Source organism: Drosophila grimshawi, unplaced genomic scaffold (genome assembly GCF_018153295.1).
Source record: "Drosophila grimshawi isolate 15287-2541.00 unplaced genomic scaffold, ASM1815329v1 contig_848, whole genome shotgun sequence".
Classification (NCBI taxonomy): Eukaryota; Metazoa; Arthropoda; class Insecta; order Diptera; family Drosophilidae; genus Drosophila; species Drosophila grimshawi.
The window spans coordinates 23,047,803-23,072,454 of record NW_025063692.1 but is presented as its reverse complement, the minus strand read 5'-3'; the positions used below and the strand labels follow the sequence as shown (position 1 = coordinate 23,072,454).

General features: G+C 37.9%; 3 protein-coding genes across 6 annotated transcripts in view; all 3 read right to left on the bottom strand.

The window, feature by feature from the left end:
- Positions 1-8,120, bottom strand: part of LOC6564941 (Kv channel-interacting protein 1) — a 95,076-nt gene extending 86,956 nt beyond the window's left edge. Inside the window, exon 1 of one of the 4 annotated variants that reach the window (XM_032737969.2) lies at positions 7,934-8,120. In XM_032737969.2, the coding sequence (XP_032593860.1) occupies positions 7,934-7,982 (49 nt within the window). In that variant the 5' untranslated portion in view covers positions 7,983-8,120. The remainder of the gene's footprint in view (positions 1-7,933) is intronic. The other 3 variants (XM_032737966.2, XM_032737967.2, XM_032737968.2) reach the window with 3 other exon arrangements.
- Positions 8,121-17,696: 9,576 nt separating this feature from the next.
- On the bottom strand, positions 17,697-19,908 carry LOC6564942. Its single transcript, XM_001991114.1, has 2 exons — positions 19,079-19,908; positions 17,697-18,798 (listed from the first exon to the last, which is right to left on the bottom strand). The coding sequence occupies exons 1-2, from the start codon at positions 19,906-19,908 to the stop codon at positions 17,697-17,699; spliced, it is 1,932 nt and encodes a 643-aa protein (XP_001991150.1).
- Positions 19,909-23,423: 3,515 nt separating this feature from the next.
- Positions 23,424-24,011, bottom strand: LOC6565418 (protein sisterless A). The gene has a single exon (XM_001991115.1). It carries the CDS (start codon positions 24,009-24,011, stop codon positions 23,424-23,426), a length of 588 nt encoding a protein of 195 aa, XP_001991151.1.
- Between the last annotated feature and the right edge of the window lie 641 nt (positions 24,012-24,652).

The following is a 24,652-nucleotide window of genomic DNA, read 5'->3' as shown; positions in this document are numbered from 1 at the left end:
TATATTTATATAAGCTATGGGTACCCATTTGTTTTTGTAAGTTCTGATCAACCCATCGCACAGATACTTCCTCTTGCTCTCCCATAGCCAATACAAAATACAATAATTTAATATTTTCTGTTTCTAATCTTCATTATTTGTCTATAACGATGTGGAAGGCACGTTTTGATGTTTGCAGATATGGATTGAGAAGTAAATCGATGATTGGCGTAAGTTTTAAATTTAAGAAGAGAAATTGGAAGGGATTCTTGGTTGAGTAATTATATCAAGGATAAGATTGCCTGATAAATCGATTGTAAGTCCTGTTCCTATCGATGGATGGTAGTCAATCAGGATGGTCATAAATGTACACCTGAGAATTACAATCGGTCATATAAACTGAAGTAATGCCTTGTAACTTGGTAGATCGAGAATGATATGAATTGGTCAAGTTTAATGCACTTTTAAATCAACTTAAACTGCGAACGTGTCTGGTTCACATCTCTTGAGAGCGTTTTCTTGTGAAATATTATGTTCAAAATTAAATTCAAATCGAAATAAAAATATTTAAAAAGAAAACTTCAACATCTTGAATTATACAAATATTAACGTAACACTATATTGATATTGATACAAATATTTTAGAAATTCTAAGCACATCTATGAAATCAAAATGAAAAATTGTTGTATTAATTTGTATTGTATTTATATGAAAATTAAAACTAACACCGCCAGTGCAATCTAATCTGATGATTAGCAGGTATAGCAAACCAAATACAGATTAAATGCAATTCACAATTTGCATTTTAAATTAAACCAACATTTGAATCTACGCATGAATCAGTCTATGGCAAATAAAAAACTTTAATGTATAAAGCTAAAACTTTTAATTTGAAAACTTTACTCTTTGGAGCTTAACAAAATTGTTTGCAGCTAATGTGGGATCCTAAGGAATGTCACTATTTATAATTTTGAGCGTGCTGAGAAAATAGGGAGATCTGAGGATAAAATGGGATTCGAATGGATTTTGTGGGGGTCTTAAAGGAAGATTGCGAAAATAGTAAAAAGCTAACCTTAGATCATAATTTGGGTTAAAGATATTTCAATAGAATAAGAGAATATATATATATATATTATATATTTAGTTTGCAAAAAAAATTTGAGATTTATCAATTCATTTTTCAGCAGATTTTTAACTTAATGCACTCAATACAAACTGACACAAGTCACTACAATATGTGATTTATAAATTTGGTAAAACCAAGAAAAACTTTGTGGTTTTTAGAAATTATTTTTATATATACAATAAAAAAAGTCCTTAAAATTAGAAAGTACCCTTTTCTGGATCCTTTTAAATATTTTCTGTACAATAAGGTGAATTATTTTCCAAAAGTCAGAGCAATGTTATTTCTGAATGTTATAAAATACCCTGTCCAGTTTTTAATAAATAAATGTACCGCTTTATTATTATTAGGGGGGAAGCTGCACCGCGACATATTTGATCCATTGTGCCCCCCTTCTGAGCCTATAGCTCTTCCATCAGCCCCAACTCCCGTACGAACGTGAGGATCTTTGTTGGGTTGAGGTCTTCTATGTCTTTGCAATTCAAGACATGCGCCCCTAGGATGCTGCTTCTTCTTCTAATTAAGGCGACACATTCTGCCAGGATGTGCATCGAGGATTCCTCCTCTCTTTCACAAAACCTGCAGAGATCGCTACTATATATACCCAATTTTGTCAGGTGACTCCTTAGTCTACAGTGTCCTGTCAATAGACCGGTGAGTATCCTAAGGCTGTTCTTTCCCATGGTTATAATTTGTTTAAATCGTACAAGATTATAACCACCAAGGAGACATCTGGCTTGTCGGAGTCCTACTGCCTCTGACCAGCTCTGATGCCGTCTCTGTCTCTCCTCGTTTCTAAGTTCCAGTCGTATAGTGTGTCTCCCTATGCCACAATACGGTTCTGGTCCTGGTCCATCGTAGGGTGAGCCTGTTGTGAGTCCCGAGCAGGTCTAGCTTTGAACGAACTTCATGGACTACCTTCGATGTTATCTTAGTCCCCATTATAGCTTTCAATGCTGCTTGACTATCGGATAGGATGGATATATCCGTATTCCGATAGTTACGTTCTATGTTGATGTCCTCAGCCTGAAATATGCTGGTGTGCGTTCCCAGGGATTCATGGTAAAATACCCGAGGACCCGGTGCCCTGATTCGTGAGTGATCCATCGGTGTACCATTTTATGGTGCGCGGTTTCATGGGATGTACCGCTTTACTATGCGTCTTATTTGTAATATACTTATTGGGTAGTAATATAGGGAAAAGCACCCCACACATCTCCACTTTGTCACACAGTTTATACTGGCAGAGAGACGGACAGACAGACACGGCTAAATCGACTCGACTGTTGAAGCTGATCAAGAATATATGTCATTATGAGGTCACAGATGCTTCGTTCTATCTGTTACATACTTTGCCGAAGGTTTTTATAATCTTTTCAGCCATTAATGTTCAGAGAATATTCATCTGCAAAAGCCATAAATACTCTTTACCAATTTAATCAAAGTACAATGTTATTATGTTGTTATTATGTCATTATGTTATTATATTCTGGCCGCGCTTTCCAGCACTTAACCAGAGATTTTGGTCAAATTAGCAGTTGGCTTATATATGTGTACTCACAAACAAATTTAACATTCTTCAGCTGGATACAGAATAAAAGTAAACAAACATTCGCCTTTCCTTTCAATATATATATGTGCATACTAATTACTTAAGTATATCTTTTATTTAGCACAAAGCCATTGGAAATAAAGATACATTTTTAATGAATTAATATGAAGGCATGAATGCGGCTGACATTTAAGTGCATAAATTATTCACTTTATTATTCGATTAATTTGGGCTCGCATTCGAAACTATCAACCAGTCTCATTAATTTATCATATATATGTTGGGATTTGATTTAAACAAATGAGCGTCATAATTTTTACTCAACTGCAAGATGATAATGTGTTTCGAGAGGCGTTAAGTATCGGCGCTGTAAATGTGCACCCCATTAGTTCTAGACACAGAAAGTCAGAAAATGTGGCACATAAATGTTAACGACCTAATGACTTGTCATACAAACTTACTCTGTAAATAAATAATGGAGGAATATCTTGTACTAGTATTATTTGCTACATGTAGTCAAATATTAAAATGCTATTACAAACGAATTGTTACTAACTGGACTGTCTTCGGAATTGAGATTGTTTAGCATAAATAAATAACTAATTATTTAGATCATACATATGTTGAACACATTCTTATCGAGTGTCCTTAAAGTGTATTTTTAATATTAATCAATCAAATGGAATGTCTATTGCTGAAAGGGCAATAGGTGTCCTTAATCTACATTGTTCAGATAGGCAATCAAATATATACACACATCTGCATATGTATTTTTAAACTTATGTAGTTTCCCGATTCGGTGTCTGTTTAAGATCGGATTCTGTACTTTGACTGCATAGCAATAATAATAATAATATTTTTTTATTACTTCACGCGAATCTCGTACGACGCACAAAAACCAAAAATTGTTGTATTGTTGTAGTTATTGCTCCTGGTCCATTTGTTATTGTGGTCGGTCGCTGCTGTTCATTGTATTTGTTGTTAACTTTTGTATTTAGCTTGAAAAACAAGTCATTTTATATCCAAACAACAATTTTACAAGACTCATAAAATCGCAAATTTTGCAAAAGGCCAACGCAAAAATATTTATATTAATGATATGCATAAATACGCGTATAAGTCGAGCACAATTGTCTGATCCCCCACCCGCTCTCCATCCTGCCCAATGCAACCAGTATCTTCTCTCTCTCTCCCGTATACAAATGGACGTATGCTTGCCAAAAAGCTGCCATTTATTCGCGTGTGTTGTCTACGCCGGAGAGCTGGAAAATGAATTTATGACGAGACGATATCTAAACAAATGTTGTATGCAAGAGAAAACATATTCCAGACATTGTTTAGACCTCTCGGCTAGTTTTCGTATTCGATTTGCAGATTTCAGATTTCAGCTTTCAGTTTTTAATTTTCGATTTCGGTTTTCATCTTTCAGCCTTCCAATTTCTACAAACTGTTGCCAATTGCAATTTGACGGCTGTCCAATTTACAGTGCCAAACAAACCCTAAATTCAATTGTAATGTGTAAAAATATAGGATCTATATTTTTTGAAAATAATAAAAGTTACCTACTTGAAATTAACTATTACTTATAAAATAAATATGAAGTGTTATATTAAGTATAAGCAATCTAACGAACCCATAACATTTACAATAATATACATACATATATAAATACACAAAGATATGTATCTTTTGACTGTTTTCTGTTCCAATCAAAATAAACAAAATGAAAAAAGTTTATTAATCGTTTTACTATCTAGTCCATTTTGGAAAACTTTTTTCGATAAGAAAAATATATAATACATTTTTCATGAAAAACAAAAATTGTAAAAACAAGTATCAGAAGCAAGCAATAAAGATTTCAAATAAAAAAAAATAAATAAAAAAAAACTTGTGTAGTTTTAAGTATCCATTTTACTATTTATATATATTTTCACCATAGGCGAGAAAAGATTTGAACGTGCTGCAAAGTGTTGCACAAAATGAATGAGTTGTATTTTTTTTTTTTTTATTATTTATGTTTGTTTTTCCCGCTACGTGTTACTATGATGGATCAACAATATCAACAATAAAGCAATCGCTCAATAAATGATCGACTCGTCAGCAGACTGAGAGTTGATTGATTTTTTTTTGCTTCGGCCAATCAACAATTAACTGAAAAGTCGAAGTAAACAGTGAAGAACAGAGCGGAGCATGGCCAAAAGTTGAATAGCTTCAATGCAATATACTTTTCCATTTCCATTTCCATTTGGCATTTGGCAGTTCAAGTTCATTTGGTTATTTTGTTCGAGTCGATGTGCTTCCTCTGAATTGTGCTACGGGAATTCCAAGTTCGTGCGAAAGACATTAAAAAGTAACATCAAACGGTGAATTGCCACCTTTATGGGACCGTCCATAATTCTGTGTGCTACAAAAATAAGTTGCCTTTTTAAGCGTCCAAAAATCGAGCAACATATGTTGGCCCAGTTGGCCGATTTGGTTTAGTTGGCCAAGTTATTTTAGGGGTTGCTTTATTTTGTTCTTTTTTTTCCTTTTTATTTTTATACTTTGATACCGAAGGTATCATAGTATATTGGCTTTGTCCGTCTGTCTGTCTGTATGAACGCAATTTTAGTTCGACACCCTTCGAGATGGAGACCTGAAACTTGGAACACATAGTGGTCTGTGCCCGCGTCAGACAAAGTATAAAAATTGGAGTCCTACGTCCACTAGAGGGCTAGGAAATCGATTAAATCGATATTCGCGATTCGATAAAGCCACATATCTCCCACAGTTTTAAGGCTAAAGTCACCAAAGTTGATTGGCCGGTTGTTGGCAATGTCGCTCAAAGATCAGAATATGCCACGCCCACCTTCGCCGCCCCCAGGCCACCCGCCTCTAAGAATTTTAAATGTGTATATCTTCCACAGTTTTTGAGATACAACAGTCAACATTCGTAGGTATGTTACTGGACGCAGCCTTTAAGAACCGGTAACATAGTCCACGCCCACACCTTCGCCCATAACCGCCAATGCCGATATTTCGGAAGTGTAAATCGATAAATCCGCATATGTCCCACAATTTTAAAGATACAGTGACCAAATTCGGAAGGTAACTTGCTGGTAACGTCCTTCGAGTATCGGCAACTACATCTTCATATTTTCATTTTCAATGCGCATATCTTCCACAATTTGTAACCTAGAAACACCACATAGTTTATGTTACTGGTAACTCCCCTAAGAGATCGATAAAAAAAAAAACTAATAAGCCGATACATCATTTGAAAGCTAGAGAAACAAAATTCGAAAGATATATTGCTAGTAGCACCCTTCACCCACGCCCACTCCCGCCCAAAAAAAAACGATAAAATCCTATGTCTCCCGCAATTTAATAGCTACAGTTAGCTAACCTGGAAGAAAGATTTGGACGAACCTTCTCCATCATTTTTTCAGCCATATCAGTCCATATCTCTCCTAATTTAAGAGCTACAGTTACCAAATTTCGTAGGAACGTTACTAGATTATATCTACCGCAACTGGAAAGGCAAACTTGGACGGTATTTCTTGGCTACACCCATCCTGTTCATTGCTACCTGTTATCAGCTGATATCGCGTATATCAGCTATATATTATTGGCATCATATTATTGGTATCAAAGTATTTCGCAGTCGGTTACGCCCGACTGCAGCGTTCTCTCTGTTTTTTTGCGCCATGGAAAATTCGCCGCCTGTGTTGTTGTTTATTTGCCAAATTATATTGCACTCGTATTTATTGTTTTTTATCCCGCGATTTTATATACATAATTTGCTCGTATTATATAAATTTGATTACACTCGCAATAACCGGGCAACGATTGAAAATGGTTTTGCAACTGTGGCTGGCCATGTGCTGGGCATCTTTGGGCAACTTTTAATGATGTCTCACCCCTCTGCAGCCTGGCACTAATTCCACAAGTTAAATGCCTGCACGTGTTGCACGCAACGTAATTTCAGTTGGATCTTAACACCATTAGTTTCATTTAATGTGTGGGTGGAAATTGTATCTGGGGAATCTATTTTAATGTGAATGGTATGGCTATTTCTGAAGCAATTTAAACGCAATGGGTGGTATATTGAGTGCGGGTTGCTCAAACAGCGACACACAACAGACCCTAGCCCCACATTCAGTGGTTATTGCCACAAAACTATTGTGAGACAATTGAGATTCTCCACGACGCATCGTTCGAATCACATAAAAATAATGTGTTCTCTGATACCATACTGGCAATGTACTTGCGCCGCCTACCGAGAATAATACCTTGTATATTTTACGAACCAAGTTTCCAACTTTCGGTATAATAAATAATTCAGCTTCAGCTTGAATCTATATCAAACGTGAAACTAAATTATTTTTGCAATTTTTGACACTTTTCAATACGTGAGAATTTTGTTATATGTGAGTAAAACTCGTAGTTAAATACACTTTTGCTGTAAACTCACTAACAAATGTAAGGAAATTATTCTGAGTCCGTTACAGCTCTAATGAAATATAAAATATATAAGAAAATAAATGGATGTACAAGAGATTTTGTTTACAGAACATATTATTTACTATTCAATGTGCAATAAACACACACATATTCATAATATATACTCGTAGTTAGGCTACAAAGCGTTTGAAAAATATTTTTGCATAACTTTCATAATTTGTTTACATCTCTGTTTGTAAACAATGAGAATGTGTAATTTGAAGGGCGAGTCCTAATTTCATTCGGTCCATCACTGTTGCCAGAGCGGAAATAAGAACAATTGAATTATTTAAAAGCAAAAACAAATAATAAAAGTAGTAAGTAAAAAAATTTAATTAGTAAAAAAAAGTAATAAAATGATTAAGCAAAGTCTACTGAAAGTAACAAAAAAAAAAAACTGAAAGTAATAAAAGTGAGTAATGAAGTAATAAAAATAATAAGTAAAAGCGATTAAGTTATTTAAAAAAAATAATAAAATGCATAAACATATATGATTTAATTATTAAAAAAAAAAACACTAACAAAAAAACTCATTAAAAAATTAGCAAAAAAATTATATGACTTATTATTTAATCAAACAATGATGTTTTTAAGACTTTATAAAATTGATTAAACAAAAACAAAAAAAGGACAATTATTTACGAAAGTCATAAATGCTTTGCGTAATCAACGAAAAATGTAATATATTTTTGTTTTAAATGCCAATAAGTAGATTTATAGCAGCTTGATATATGTACACATGTGTTGCAACTTTAAAGTAAGGTATTCTGTCGTCAAACTCAGCATTGAAACTTACGCATCTCCACATCCAATACTTCCTGTGCCGTTGCCATGACGCTCAGCATTTTGGTGATTCTCTCGGCACTTACAAGTTGCTTGATACCGCTGCGTACATTATTCCGTACACACGTACTACGTATGCAGTCTGTCCGGTGCAGTTGATTGCACCAGCCAGTGCTAAAATTAGTTTAGCAGCACAGCACAACACACACGCACACACACACAACACACACACCAATGCAAATCCAAATGAAAACGAGAAGAAAAAAAACAAAAAGAAAACTAAATTAGGAGAGCCGAAAACCGCGATTTAGTTACCATGGCTCAAAGAACAATATACACACACATACACATACGCATACACACACGCACACGCACACGGACAAACATGCTTGTGCTTATGTGTTTAACTAACACAAGTGATATTAAATTTTCTGGCATGTACAAGATTTTATTTGGATTTCAATTTCGATTTCAATTTCGATTTCAATTTCGATTTCGATTCCGATTTGTGTGATATTACGCGTTGACGTTAGCTAAGTATTTCCCGCTCTAAATGTGTTGGTGTAAGCGACCAGCTGACCGCCTCTTCTGGTCGTCTGTCTGCTTTGACGGCTGTGCAGCAAATGCTTTTGCCGCTTTGCCAGTTTTTACTTTCCATTTTCTTCAGGCCAATACATTTCGCCCGTCTCGTGACGCGCCCTGCACCGCCCTGCCGTTCCCTTGGACACACATATGTACACAGAGATGTTGTATTTTTGGCTACACGCTGCCTTCAATTGCTCCCAAACTGTGTGCGATCATCTCATGGAATTTCACTGCACGCGCTCTTTAAACCGAACGCCGAACGCACAACGAAGCGCACAGAGAGCTTCGGTAAATCATTATGTTCAGCGACTGGAAGGCGGATAGATGGGTATATGGATGGATGGATGGATGGATGGATGAATGGATGGATGGATGGATGTGGCAGCTGGTAATTAGTGTTGTGACAACAATTTCGAATGTGATCTTGCGAATGCTCAGTCAAAACAAAGTGAAGGGCACAAAGTGCTTATCCATGGGAGGGAGTGGTGAGTAATGGCATATAAATTAGCTGCACTATTAAAAAAGAGGCATTTAAAAAGTCCGCAATTTTCATAATTAGCATTGCTCGTTGCTAGCCAATTTAATTTAATATTACATCCATTCTATTGCAATATAATTAGCGCTTATTTTGCGGTAGGAATCCTATTGTATAATCAGTTGGAAGTGAAGCAGTAGGCATAATTAGACTATGTTGCAGTCCATCATTCTGAAGAGTTCCACAGCTTGCGAAGTCGATTGGATTGTTTCTGTTTCAATCGAATAATCGAATAATGTTTTGGTTTTATGATTTAAAAAAATTTTAAAAAAAGACTCCATCGAAATTTTAGGGATCAGATTATGCCTTCAATACCATATTTTAAAAATAAATTAAAGTTTACATGTTTTACAACGGCCAGCTAAATATCTAATTTTAGTTGCACCATCAACCATAGAGTTTTACGTAATCTCAAGAAATCAATTATAAATTCAAGTTGGCAATTAATTAGCTTTTATTTTGTTAAGCAACTTATATAAAAAAAAATTATCCCAATTACCCAAAAAACATTTTTTAAATGTTTGCCCAAAATGACTTAAGAACAAAAATCGAAGATCAATATCGATATCGATATCAATACTTTCGAAATAAGTGTAATCCAGGAAATCGAATAGAAATTAAGAAGCTTTAGCTTCGATTGAAAAAGTCTATTTACGCAAAAATCAATTAAAGCAAGAGAGAACGTTATAGTTGGGAGTAGTCGACTGCGAAATACTTTGATACCACAAGTAATACCAGCTGATAACAGGTTATTACTTATTGCGGTCAAATTGCGGTATATATATGGATTTTTTTTGTAAATGTTAGGGGCGGGAGGGGGGTGAAAAAATTATGGAGAAAGTTCCTAGTAATCTTCCTTCCATGTTTGGTAAATGTAGCTCTTAAATTGCAGAAAATATAGGCTTTTGGGAGTTTTGGAGGCGGCAGTAGGCGAGTCCAATACAAAATTTTGTACGATCTTTAAAGTTCTTAAATTGCGGGAGATAAAGGCCTTTATCGTTTTTTGGGGCGGTAGCAAGTGTGGTCCATACATTTTTTCCGGCTTTTTGAAGGATGTTACTAGCAATCAATTTTTTAAATTTTATGACTCTAGCCTTCAAATTTTGTGAAATATACGGTTTTATTGATTTACATAATATATATTATCGAATTCAATAAATATATCGGTATCTAATAACTGGCACACTGGCAAATCCTCGTTTTGGACACATAAGCGAAATTTGAATAGTAAAAAAATACGGAACTTATTAGTTTCAACAAAAAAATGATTTTGAAGTCAAGCATATGAAATAGTTCGCTTGATCCGCTTGAGAATTGTGGCGACGAAGTGAACTATTAAATTGCATACTTTTAGGAACGCTTTTTATTAACTTCAAGTTGATGTGTGTTACATCGAATTGCACAACTCCCTATACACTTTTCTGGTAATTTCGAATAAGTGATGCACTGCAGCAAATTTATGTTAATTACGTAATAAATTCGAAATTATAATAATACAATTTAGATAAACTTCGAACAAATTCTATCTATGACCATTTTTGTTTTCATTTAAATATTTCAATTACACTTATTGGACAGGAATAAACGCCTGTATTCGGCGCCTGCTTTTAGATAGTCGATGTCGATATATCATATTAATAGATCCTCTGCTTGCCATTTCCTATTCAAAAAACCTGCGCAATCTATGGCGCATTTTCACTCATTATTCATTTTAATTTCCAAATATTTCTCAGATTTCAGCAGCATTCGAAATGCAGCCTCAGTCAAATATTGGCTATTCGTTTATCAAGTACATTTATTGAAGCAAAATTAATACGACTGCCTAAACACATTGCCAGATGCTCTGCATAAAATTAACGACTTATTGGCAGTGTGTATAAATGTGCATAATACAGTATTCCACTTCAATCGTAATATTACACTTCCATCGCCGACATTTAACCAGCAGCATTCCAACTTTGACCATCCGAGTTTCCGACTGTCCGACTGTCTGCATCCCTCTGCCTGAACTCGTGCATTCCTTCCTTCCCAGCATTCTCAAATTCCAATGCGCATATGTGAAACAATTCGTGGATGGGACTGAATATATTATGGAGGACGGACTGGAGCTGCCTGGGGCGGGGTTGTAGGTTAATGCACTGACATCCGGCAAAGAATTTACGAAACTATAAAAAAAATACCCCTCATGTCACAAAACACAGACACACGCATATAGCAACGACTTTAAAAGCGAACAGAACAAATTGTTTTGGGTGAGAAGAAAATGCTTTTCGTATATATTTTATTATTGCATGCATATCGATTCGGCAGCTAGAATCCACTCAGTGTGTTAACATCGATGCCATTATTTATTGTCACTCAGTCCATAACACAATCTAAATTGAATTGAGTGCTGCAAGCAAAACCCACCCAATGCCCCAATGCTGCTCCCTACACCCACTCAACCACCACCCCTGGGGCAATCCTACGTCCCGTTCATAGCTGGACTTGTGCCAGTTGGCAAATGCTTGCCAGCTCGCGGCATGTTCCTTAAGTGTTCTACCTAATGGTAATGGTTTATTATGCATATTGTAGAAATTTAAATGTTGGAATTACGACTGTGTGTCGCCTCTGATTTTCAATTGGGCATACTCATAGGTATACACATATCTCTCTTTCTCTTTCTTTGTCTCTCTCTGTCTTTAGGCCTGTCAACACAGTTGACACTCCGTTGCCAGTTGGCTGTAACCGAAAGACGCCCTACAATTTGGAAAATCAACCTAATCCAAACAACCAAATCGCCCTGACAAACAGAAAGTGCTTGTCGGCTACATACATAATTTCCAAATTTACGAAATAACTTTTTAAAAATAAGAGGAGTTGCCCCTTAGTCGACAAAGCTTATCGTATTTTCTTTTTGTTTGTTTTGTGATATTTCTATATTTATAAAACATATAAAAAGAATTTTGTTGGTGATTGCTCTGAGACGACTCGCAAGCGAAGTATTTCTAGTTCATTTCAAATTCAATTTAAAAATTTTTATACTTTATCGAAGGTACAAAAGGTGTTCAAATTTTGGTGCTATATCTACTGGGAGGATAGAAAATGAATCACGTCTACAATTGCAAGTCGAAGCCACATATGACTTTAAAGCTAGTCACCAAATTTGGTAAATATTTTATTTCTTATTTTATCTCCCTCAGGGATCGGCACTGGTTACTTCCATCCCCGACAAACCTAAAAACCAGACATGTCTTTATTTTGCACAGCTTTTGAGTTAGCGTCATCAAATTTGGAAAGTAAATTATCAGAAACCGCTTTCATGTATCAATAAAAATATTGAATTTTAGGCAACCATAATTTCAAAAATCGATACACAATTTTAAAGCTAGAATCACAGAATATGGAACAAAAATTGCCGAGGACATCCTTCAAAGGACGACATTTACAGCCACCATTTCAAAATGCAGAAAAAATCCTACTTAAGGCTACAGTTTCTAAATATTTCCTAGATTTCTAGGAACCTCCTGCTAAAATTGGCAAGAACATTCATTGGCCACGCCTTTACCGTCCCCAAAAATGGCAAAATCTACATCTTCCGCAATTTTAGAGCCAGAGTCACCAGAATTTAGAAGACACATTAATGATTATTCAACTGCTGCCATCATACCCTCACCACCACAAGAAGGTTCTTTGCCACTTGTGATAAGCTGGTATAATACTGATATCAGAGTATTCTGAAGTCGGCTACTCCTGACTGCAAGGTTCCTACTTGTGTTTTCTACACGTTGAAAAAATCTGCCTTCCAATCGAGAAATAAATCCCTGGTCTCTGCACTTTTTCTAAAGACAATGTAAATCAATTTTCTTAATTTCAGATTATTGTTCAGAGTGCAGTGGCCTGTTGCACGTTGCACATTGGCTGCCAACTGATGACTGTTGGCTATTTCACGAGCTCCTGAATGCTGTCGCAAGCAGTCAGTTGACAGTTGACAGCTGCCAGTTGTCAAGCTGTCAACTTGTCTAGTTGTCTAGTTGTCTGTTTGACAGTCCGGTAATTTTACAGTAAAACGTTGAGTGCTTTGGCAATATAATTTGAGCATCATTTTCAAGGGCTGCTTCAAATTTGGCATCTACTTTTGCCCATGGCCCTGAGATCGACTGCGTTTGCCTTGGCTCAATTAGTTCAGCCGCAGTGCAGCCAGTCTGCCATTGGGCCAGTATCAATTATTTTAATTCACACTGCTCACTGGGACTGTGGCGATTGGTCTTTGACTTGGGTTTGGTTTTGCGTTTGGGTATTGGGTATTGGGTATTGGGTATTGGGACTTGCGGCTCTCGTAAATGTCACACGTAGATGTCACATGTGTCAGCGGTTTGAACACGTTCCGTCTTCTTTAAGCACGTACGTAAGTCCCAGAGAGTTTTTTTTTCACTTCTTCCACAATGTCCGTTCATTTGTTGCCGAACAAATCTTCGATATGTCAAATGGCTATGCTATTCCCAGAGCTATGGTATTCAAAGCTGATAAAAGCATTCCATTTGTATTACTATTCAAATAAATTGAGTGCTCCTGTTGTTTTTGCCATTGCTGTAGCCGAATTTAAATTTAGGCCAAAAGAAAGGGCCATTATTTTTTCACAATCGAACCGTAAATGTTTAGTATTGTACTTATTCTATAATAACAAAAACGAACGGGCCACAGCGGTCTCAAAAATAGATAGCAAATGAAAATTGGATAAGCGGCCGCAGCAATCGCAGACCATAATAAATAAATATAAACTCTCTCTATATGTAGTTTATATACTCACCGCAAAACAATACACAAAATATAGCGTACAAAAAATCAAATTGGTATTTGCGCCTTAATTTATTGCTTTAATGCATCCAAGTTATTGCTTACCAAATACACTCTGCCGACCACAGCAAAAACAATAAAAATACACTAAACAAAAAGAACCAATATCATCATCGATTATTTTATGCTCTTCAATTTTTTTTTTTGACACTTTTCCAAAATTTACATACAAAAGCGGCGCACGAGACAATTATCAAACGTGTAGTATACAAAAGTATATAGTATATACTATATATTCATACTAGATACCGTATACTATATATGTGAATATATATATATATAGATATAGGTATATATACCGTGGGGGAGCTGCGACTGCAACGCGCTGCGAGACTGCGGGCCAACTGAAAAATATCTAATCAAATGACTGGCCGTAAAAGTTTTTGGAATCACCACAAGAACGCTAACAAAAAATGGCAAGCAAATGGGCAATACACATGTATGTTAGCTTGTACATATGCATCCTGTCTCGTTTCACGTACGCTCGACAGAATTATGGATAAAAATCCAATTATAATGTGTACAATGTTCAGTTTGTAAATGGAGAAGGCGGTCGGACGTCAGAATTAAATTCACTTAGCAAATAAATAATTTGAACGCGAACGCGACCACGGACAAAGACGATGCAGCACTGAGCTGTTGGCAACCAAACCAGACAATGATTTAACACACAACAAGCGGCAGGAGGAGACGCAGACGCAGACGCAGACACAGCATAAGCATCAAAATCAACATCAACATCAACATCAACATTAACATCAACTAGTAGTACATCGCCAGGGTCCAACGAACAGCATCAGCGCCAGACTGAAGATAAACAAAAGTTATGATACGGAAATAAACTAAAATTTGATGTGTTGGCGAGTCGCGACGCTTGTTTGTTTTATTTTTAGGACCTGCCACATGCCGGCATAACTTTGGAATTTATATTTTTTTGTATGTAGGTATGTATGTATATACATTTCGGCCCCACTGTGGAGTAGATGGTGCCACTTGCAGCTGCCAGCAGCTAACCAGCTAAGCAGCTCTCGACGCTCGCTACTCGCTACTCGCTGGGTGGCCAACCGATTGGAGCAACCAACCCGTTCAGATTCAACTATCTTGGCCAGCAGCAGAGTTCATTAAATTGTGCAGCAGTCGCATGGCAATTTAATTCCCAATATTGCTATTTAATTACATTAAAAACAGCAGAGCGTACTTTTATTTTTTCATTCTCAATACAAAAACAAAATATGACTATTAAATGGATTCTAATTTACATACAATTTTATTATACTTGTTTGCGTGCAATGGCAATCAATAATTTTGTTTGTTCTTCATATGGATAATTGATGCTGCCAAAGTGATTTTTAAGTGATATATTGTAGCCAACAATAATAATCGTATAGGCTTTTCAATACTTCTACTTAAAATCATTTATGTAAACATTTTTTGTTTTTTTTTTATAAAAACCAGAATTCAAATTTATGTTCGATTTTAAGAATTCCAAGATAAAAATGGTTTGCAATACTTTAAAAGTCTTTTAAATGTGTTCATAATAGATTTATACTCATTTCTAGATTTATTCGTTTGTCAAACATTTTAACTTATTAGTTATTATAGCCAAAGAAAATCACTCAACGCTGAATACATTTCTTATTCCAAACGAAAATTCGATTTCAAAGTAGATACAGTAAAGTATTCCTAAAACGTTAGCCAACCAACTGCGTAGATCGCATGGCAAGCCTTGCCAAACTCATTAAAATAGTATACATATCACAGATATGATTTGGCTATGGTATCTGCTTCAGACATTTATTGAAATATATAAAGCAAACATCTGCACAAGACTATTTTCATCGGCCACAGTCGAGCGTCAAACGTCGAGCGTCGAGCTATTAATTAGCCATAAAAGCCAGCATTTGGCCTTTCGGTGCTGATATACCCAATACCCTATAGACTACAGCCCATAGTCGTTGGGCACGGGCCTTTCAATTGGCTGTTAACGAGATCATCAAAATGACATTTCTGCCAGTCCATGCACACATACCAATGTCGGCTGACTGCCTAACTGCCTGGCTGACTGACAGACTGAATGTTTGGCTAAGTGGCTGGGCGTATTTAAATTCGGAATTCACCCATCGTCTCCCTTCATTAGCATGCGCGGCACGTCTCTGGCAGTGTTTGTACTTCGGCGACCGCTCCTTGATTTGGGCCATCCTCAACAACTTTCCTCCCTACCAACGTCAATGAGGTGTTCAATTGAGGGCACTCCGAATGCGACGAGTGCAACTTAAAGCTGTCCTCAAAAGTTCAGCAGCTCTCATAGATTTCTCATCATTTGCACCGACTGCGTAAAGCTGTTTTAAATTGTGATCTTAAATAAATACCTGATATCAATCTGATGTAAATTAAGAGTATACAGATTAGTTCCGATTGTTAGTTATTATATATATATATATATATATATATGTATATCCGTTTTTAACAAACATCTTCCGTTGCCGCTTTTGGGTGCTCTAATTTACTCCAAATTGGAGAAAGTAAAAAGTTCACCTGGTAAATGCTCCTTGATCAATTTACATGATTAATGTCAATTTGGTTCTGTTTGTTTATGACTGATATGTAAATTTGGAAATTTGCATTTAATTAACATCCATAAGCAATTCGATGCAATTTTGTTTTCAATTAAACGTAACTTTAAACATGCAAATAAGCTTAAATGCATTTAAAGCCAACAGATACTAACAATACTTACTATTAAACATTGAAGCAGCAATCAACAATGCCAACAACAACAGCAACCACAATAACCACAACAACAAAAACAATGGCAACAATGTTATGCAACAATGCGAGCCAGCATCAAAGCCAGCTTCGCTGCTGCAATTACTTATACACATGCAAATACATGTACACATGCAGGTCTCACTTGATGCAATCAAGAAGCTATAAGCTCACGAATATTTAATTTAGTTCTTGTGTTCTGTATGTGTATGTGTGCTTGTGTGTGTGTGTGTGTGTGTGTGTGTGTGTGTGTGTGTGTGTGTGCTTTGGTTGAAGTGCACATTTGAATTACTAAATGAGTGGTTGTCGTTGCCTTGGCGGCTGTTTAATTGTAATTTCGTGTGCAGACCCAAAATGCTAAACAAACAGAGTATGCAATGTGTGTGTACGCAGTGTGTGGCCACAGTGGATATTACTGGATTGGATTATCAGTAGATAACAAAGTTAGATAACAAAGTACACATTCCATGTTAGTTGCTGCTAATGTTGTTGCTAATGAGAAATTAGCAAACTCCGGTTAGTCAATAGTTATTTACCCCCCCTTTCATTTTTGTTTCAGCTTGTTCTGCGTACGGCTCACGCCAGCCGATGTCTACTGTACTTGCATTCGTAATGCAGCCTTGGATTGTGCAATATATTTGGGCGCTGGTAATTCGATATGTGAGTAGCCCCCAGGTAGGCTCTGAATGGGTATTGCCATTGCCATTGGCGCATATCATTGTTAATATGGCTAAATTATAAAAGCGATTCATATGCAGTGTGTGTTGTGTGCGTGTTTGTTAACGCATAAATTGCCCAATGATTTTGACCAAAAAGCATTTGCAAATAAATTTTGCAATCCGTCGCACAAAATTGCCATATTTCTTTATTACCCAATAGCAACTGGCAAGTTTAAAAATGTCTGCAGCAAACATTTGGATAACTAAACGAGTAATTCGCATAAATAGACGTTATAAAAAGAACTCACAATATTTGTAGAGGGTACAACAAGAATAAGATTTCCAAAAACAATTGAATGCCGAATTATCTAAATTGCATACGGACAGTAAAAAGTTTAAGGATTCTTGGTGGCCTTATGCAATCGGTGCCTGACCAAGGCGTGCTCCGCGATGAATCCCAATAGAGCAAGCAATGTGCCACCGATAACCACATAGAAGGCAAGCTGCAGGTCACCAATGGTGAGGACACGAACTTCACTGCTCACCGCCTCGGATCGGATGAGGGCTGTGCGCGTTTTGATCGTCACTCTGAACTTTTGATCATCAATCCATTTGGGTATGAGGCCAGCGCTAAGCAGGAGGAGCAGCTGTGCATTGATGGCCTCCTCCCAGGGTGAGTTTCTGGGCAATACATATGAGATGGTGTAGTATTTGGGACACTCGGGTACCACCCAAATGCGCTGCATATGCAAATAGTTTACAGACTCCATCATTAGGGATGAATACCGCGAAACACCAGACTTGCCTCCAATGGTGGCTACTTCATTGGTTACATCCGCATCCAGATCGCTATTCCACACGAGTTTCTTATTCAAGCTGGCATATAGCGGTGACGTCTCACTGAAGAACAAATCGTCGGCCATCGAGCTGTACTTGTACACGATGTTAATGCCACTGTCGTCCAGATCCTGCATTGTTAAGATGTCCTTGTAGTGCAACGGATGTATATAGACGGTGGCCAAACTCGACTCAAAAATGGCACCAAATATGACGCTGACGAGACACAGCGAACCAATGAACATGCGCTCCGCATAGCTATCCGGCAGATGCGATAGATTCACCCGCACCCAGACGACCCACGTGTCCACCACAATGGCCAGTGCCTGCTGCCACAGTAGCTCATCCCTCATCCGCACAATGCGCAGCTGCAGATTGATCGCACGCAGCACCATCCAGATGAAGGCGCACACAAACGCCATCAGAATGAAGCCCAGCCAGATTTCATAGCCCACCGCAAAGATGGGCAGAATCGATTGTGGAATGCGACGGGCCTTGGGCACATAGATACACAGCTTATCGTCATAGACAGTCACCGTAAAGTCCATGTACTCCTGCACCATATAATCCTTGACAAAGAAGCCCGTCAGACAGATGTCCAGACCATCGTTTATTATGGAACCAATCACACCATTGTAGGTCCCATTGGGACTTCGCTCCCTATTGAGAAATATGACACTCAGTGAATAATTTGAATTGAATTGAATTAAAGCTCCATTTTACCTTGTAATTAAATTTAATTGAAATATATATTTGATAACAGGGACCGTAAATAATGATTATTGTCATTTTATTAATAAATATAATTTTTCTGCCACTTGGCTTCTATTTGGATAATTGTTGCATAAACACAGTCATTATCGTGCATTGAGATTTATAACAAATTATTCATTATTTTTTGAGGTCCCTGGTTAGTACACAGTGTACAACAAATGCTCACCCAAAGTAGTTCTTATCCGGCTGCTGCAGCAGCATTGTAAAATTAAGCAGCTCGCTAATCACCTTGGCCACCTCCCAGTCGACGCCGGTGATACGTCGCAGCAGACCCGTCTTGCGATCCAGCTGTGGACGCGAGTAGACCGATTTGAAGATCTGCACACGCAGCGGATAACCGTTCATGTTGTGAAACAAGAGATTGGCCAACGCCTCGCCCTCCATATAAGGCACCAGGCGGCCGAAACCATTCTCAAATCCATTGTCATTGCCTGACGCATCGAAGATGCCATCCCAATCGCCATGCTCACTGTGTGCAAACGGATCATAGATCCACATGGCCACATCTGTGAGTATATAGCGATTGTAGACTCTGTGCCGAATCCACAGCTGACGGCTGCTCTCCTCCAGCATCAAATGCTGCTGCTGGCTCAGATTGCCAACCACGTCAGCCACAATGTAGAAGTAGATGCCGGCACGCTCCGTGGACTCGGCAGCTCCTTTATTCGAGACCAGTTGCGACAGGCTGATAACCAAGGCAAAACTGTCACGCATATCCAGACCAGCCAAACTGGTGGACATCTCCAGCGGCTGCTGCTCATCGTAGCTGTGCATGCTGTGTGGCATGTTTGTGTGTTGCATAAGCCACTCGGCATTCCCGTTGCGAGCATCCGACTGCATATGATCGTGTCGCAGTAGCACGTGGATAAAAGGAATGCCTCTCATGGGCTCCACCAGTACCGCACCCAACTCTCCAGCCATGGCCCAAGTGCATCCTAGGATTAGCAGGAGCAGCAATTGAGCGAAGAGCTCGCTTTCTTGGCCACCGTTCGCCATCGCATTGCATTCGCAAATGAGAGCAGGACTAGTTTGTTGTTGGCCAACTAACAAGTTGCTAGCTGAGGGCCCATTTCATGTTTTGACACCTGCAATTTTGTTTGTTTGCCCAATTGTAATTAGAGACCAGTTATGTCAGCTGGCATTCTCCCAGCTGGTGCCGCCTTTCACCTTGAGCAAACAATTGTTGTTCAGTTCATTGTGGCAAGCAAATCGAAATGGAAATTCATTTGACTCTTATTTGTGACACTGATTTATATAGCAGCAATTGGTTTGGGTGTTGTTGGGAGTTATGTTTGGGGTAAGAAATAGACACCGGAGTTTCTTTACAAATCGACCATAAGGAATGCAAAAAAAGAAACCAATTCATCGCCAAATCAACTCAACTCAATTCAATTCAATTCAATTCAAAGTGTGGCCAAACAGCAGCGGAAATCGAAAGAAAAACACTCACCCGCGATTTCAATGGAGATTCAGTTTGTTTAAGCTGGATTTGCGCACACTGACCTTTCCTCAATGTTCAGTGCCATAATAATATTTGATTGTTGAGCAAGACAGTTCAGTAAACAAGCTTATTTACCTGTGCAGAAAGTAACCAAGCCTGCAAACTATCTTCTAAAATTGTATTTGAACATTGACTCGTATTCAAACGTAACATATTTTTTACATTTTAAATGCAAATGCCAAGATTTCCTTGCAATTCTGAGAGAGTGGGCTTCATAGACGGGATCGTTCTAGATGGGAGCCCCAACATCCTCATGCGTGACCTCGTCGCCTGTAGTTGTCAAGTGCACCTACAAAAATCAATCAATAAACTGAGCCACACTTTACTTTCGCAGCTTTTCTCTTCTCGGACTCTGCTGATTTGTCGCGCACATAAAATTATTTAAATTTGTCTCCTAATCATTCCAGAAAGAACTTACATTTGTTAAGCACTGTAAATTGAGCAATCCGAGTAAACCAATTGACCTGGAACCAGTGGAAATCATATTTAAAAAGAAAGAAAAAGTGTATGATCATGTATAGCAGTTAGATTAATGGCAGTATGGTAAGTATGTGCAGGGTATCTTCCAATCGAGCATGGTTGGCTTGAGAAATATTTGCGAAACAAGTGCAAACATTTCCATCATCAACATTTTCTGCTCCACTGTGCAATGTGCGATGTTGTTGCCACAAAAATTGAGTGTTGCTGTTGCGTTCCTTCAATGATTGTGTATGTCTGTTTGTGTGAGCGAGTGGGTTATGTGTGCTGATATTTGGGCACGTCGTTGTAGATGGGAGCCCCAACATCCTCATGCGTGACGTCGTCGCCTGTAGCTGCCAAGTGCACCAACAAAAACCATCAATAAACTGAGCCACACTTTTCTTTCGCAGCTTTTCTCTTCTCGGACTCTGTTGTTTTGTCGCGCACACACTGGGAGTTTTCAGAATGAAAAATAAATTGGAAAATTGAAAAAGCAATTCATCGCATTAGAAACGTGCATTGAATGGAAGCTGCTGGCATTGCTTTTCAGCACCACACTGCTTTATCGCCCATACGCCAGGTGTGGCGAGGACGTCATGAAAGTTGATGCAACTTCAATTTGCCTTGAAACGAATAACAAACTGGAAATGACCAAATTCATTCGAAACACTGCCGGTGATTGGGTGGTTGGTTGGGTGGTTGGGTGGTGCGGACTGTAGATTCGAGCAGTCTTATGACCGATAAAAATCAAATTTGCAGGATTAAAATTGGAAAAGGTTTGGCCATTTACTATTATGACGAGGCAGTTATAGTTAAATGCACTTCACAAACTTCTGACGAGGTGCGCCTCCAGCACAAAAGGAATCCAATAACGCCCTCTGACGTGCGTGCAACTGAAATGTTCCATGTCGATAACAGAGTGTTCGCTTAGATGCATGGATGCAGTGCAGCGGAGCGAAACGAAATCATTTGTAGAACGCAGCACGTGAAATTGAAATTTAACATTGCGTTGCTGCCGCAGTCCCGCATTATGGCAGTTGCAATCTCATATATTTTTGCACTTAATTCCACATCATTTCGTCCGAACAACAACAAAAAAATGAGAGGGTGTGAGAAAAAAGCAAAAGAACCCGTATTGAGCCCAGCAGAGTAGCGCTCGTGGCATTCATGGTTCTGCGAGCTATAACTTCCGTTGCATTTATATTGTTTGGACAAGAAGAAGAGAAAATGGGAAAATGCAAGCATGGCAAATGTGGCACCTGGCAACAGCAGCACCAAAACTAGCACAGTATCCGCACATGTTGCCAACTTGCGTGTGTGTGGATGTGTGGCATCGATTAAATTGACTTTGAGTCGCGCGGTTGCCCTCTTCTTGCAATTGGATTACAATCTACGAATCCTCAATGCAAACCAAATATGCTGTTGCCACTCCATTTGGCAAACAAGTCACTGAGACACAGACTCAGCCTCTCTCTGACTTCGACTCCATCCATTCAACCACCCGCCAGATATGCAAATACAGTTGCTTAAATATACATATTGCTATCATTTTGATTTTACCATTGAATAGTATGGAATTGTGACCTTTTGAAAGTCACTTAAACAAACTAAACATATAATAAACTATTATCTGTTATGTATTTTGTATCTTGTATATAATAACACATTATCCCAAATAGAAGCCGACAAATAGATTTTCGAAGTACATGTGTACTTTATGGATGCCTCAATTAGCGTCAAAATTGTTAATATTATTTTCTCTTAATAATTTTTCAACAAAATATAATTAATCATTTTTAATCTCTCTGACAGATTTTCATACAAAAATCGCACGTTCGTTTTTTCAAAATTATTAGAAAATATTATTTTAGACACCATCTAAAATGGCTTAAAAGATAATATAAGAATTTCATGTACACATATTGAAAAATGTACTCTGAAATTAACAAATAAATGTTTTATAGAAAAACAAAACCTTCCGTTTTAGAAGAATTCTTTCTGAATAATAAGTTAGCGCCAAAAAGATGTCGATTTTTTATCTGATTATTATTAAGCTTGAAAAAGAATTTGATTTAAACATTTTTTCATTTTTTAGATTTGTAATTGGTTGTAAAATATTAAATAATTTGCACCTATCTAATAAAATCGTTTGTTTTGACATTTTTTTAGAGTCTGTCAGAGGACAATAATCAAATTTTCTAGATACAATTAACATGACCAGTCAATCAAGTCGAATAAAATTAAAAAAAAAAAAAAAGTTGTCCAGTCTAGAATTTGGAAGACTTAAGACTTAAATATATATTGTTATTGATTTTGTATACATCTTGTAATTTTCTGAACGCTGAAACCAATGTAAAACAAAGTCGAGTTATTAATTTTTCGCTTAACGTATTTATTTGAAAATTAGAACCAACAAAAAAAAATTAACTAATAATATGATAACTTCTCTTAAGTTTCTATCTCTCTTCTCTCCATTCTTTGTACAATTTAAAAATAGTTTAGTTTTTAACGCCAGCGGCTGTTTTTTCTTTTCTTTTTTGTGTGGCTTTTTTCAGTGGTCCATTGTCATAATCGCTGCACCACAGCGGTCCACGCCGAAGTTCTGACGCATACGCTCGAGGGCAGCTCGGCTGAAACCACGTGCCAGGAGCTGCGACTCCGCTTGGGCGATCACCTCGCGCATGTAGTCCAGTGCGCCGGCACTCTCCGTTAGCTGGCTGCAGACGAACTTGTGCCGGAAGCGCAGTTTCGCCTTCTTGATCTTGTTGTTGTAGCGCGACTTGCGGCACGATTCGGCACGCTGACGCTGTGCATCCCGGCTGCCCGTTACCGTCTGGGTATCGGTTTGGGTGTGAACTTGGACCTGGCTCTGGGTTGCCTCTGTTTTGGTTGGTGGTGCACGCCGTTCCACCACGATAGGATTCTCGATAAGCATTTGGTCCACATAGCGTTGCTCCTCGTCTGCATAGTGCGTCTTTAGATGCTGCAGCTCCATAGCAACCAGTTCGTCAATCTGTTCCGGCTTGTTGCTATGCAGTGCCGGCACTTTTACTGGATGCACACTGCCACCGTGGACTGTATTGTAGCGATGGCCCAGCTGGCTATAGAATTTGTTGAGATGAATATTGGTCTGTTCCATCTTTTGTTCGTTGATCAGTTTATCGCTTCTGGCTCTTGGTCTGCTCGGCCCGAAATCAGAATTGCATTTGAGGCAGCACTTGTCGACGCAGCGCTTTTATAGGCTGCACATATCGCTCAGGTCAAACCTTTATTGAATCAACTTGCAACCATTTTATGATCTTGTTTGTGCGCCTCAACCAAAATGCACCGCCCTCACACATGGGCAAGTACCTGCCCCAAAGAACATGTAAACAAACGGATTAGCGCGAGAGGCGCATGCCACCTCATTGACCTTAAATTCTATCACAATTGCTACCTGATCAATTTCCGATAGGGCCATTGAATGGTGCATGTTTCGATTATGTGCTTTTGCATTATTTCTTCCCATTTGTCAATAATACATATATAAAATCAGAAAGCAATCGGAGTGAATGTTAGAAAATTGTTAAACTTTTAGCTTATTATTCAGAAAGTATATTTATAAAGCGGAAAGTTGAATATTTCTAAAGGCGAGGGTTTTCATTTCCTAATTCCAGGTTAGGATGTTTTTTCTGTATAGGTGTACACGGATATTTTTACATACACACAGTTTAGATAGTTTATCAAATGAATATAAATTAATTGAATGGTCGAGAGAGCCAGCTTGCACTTCTACTTTTT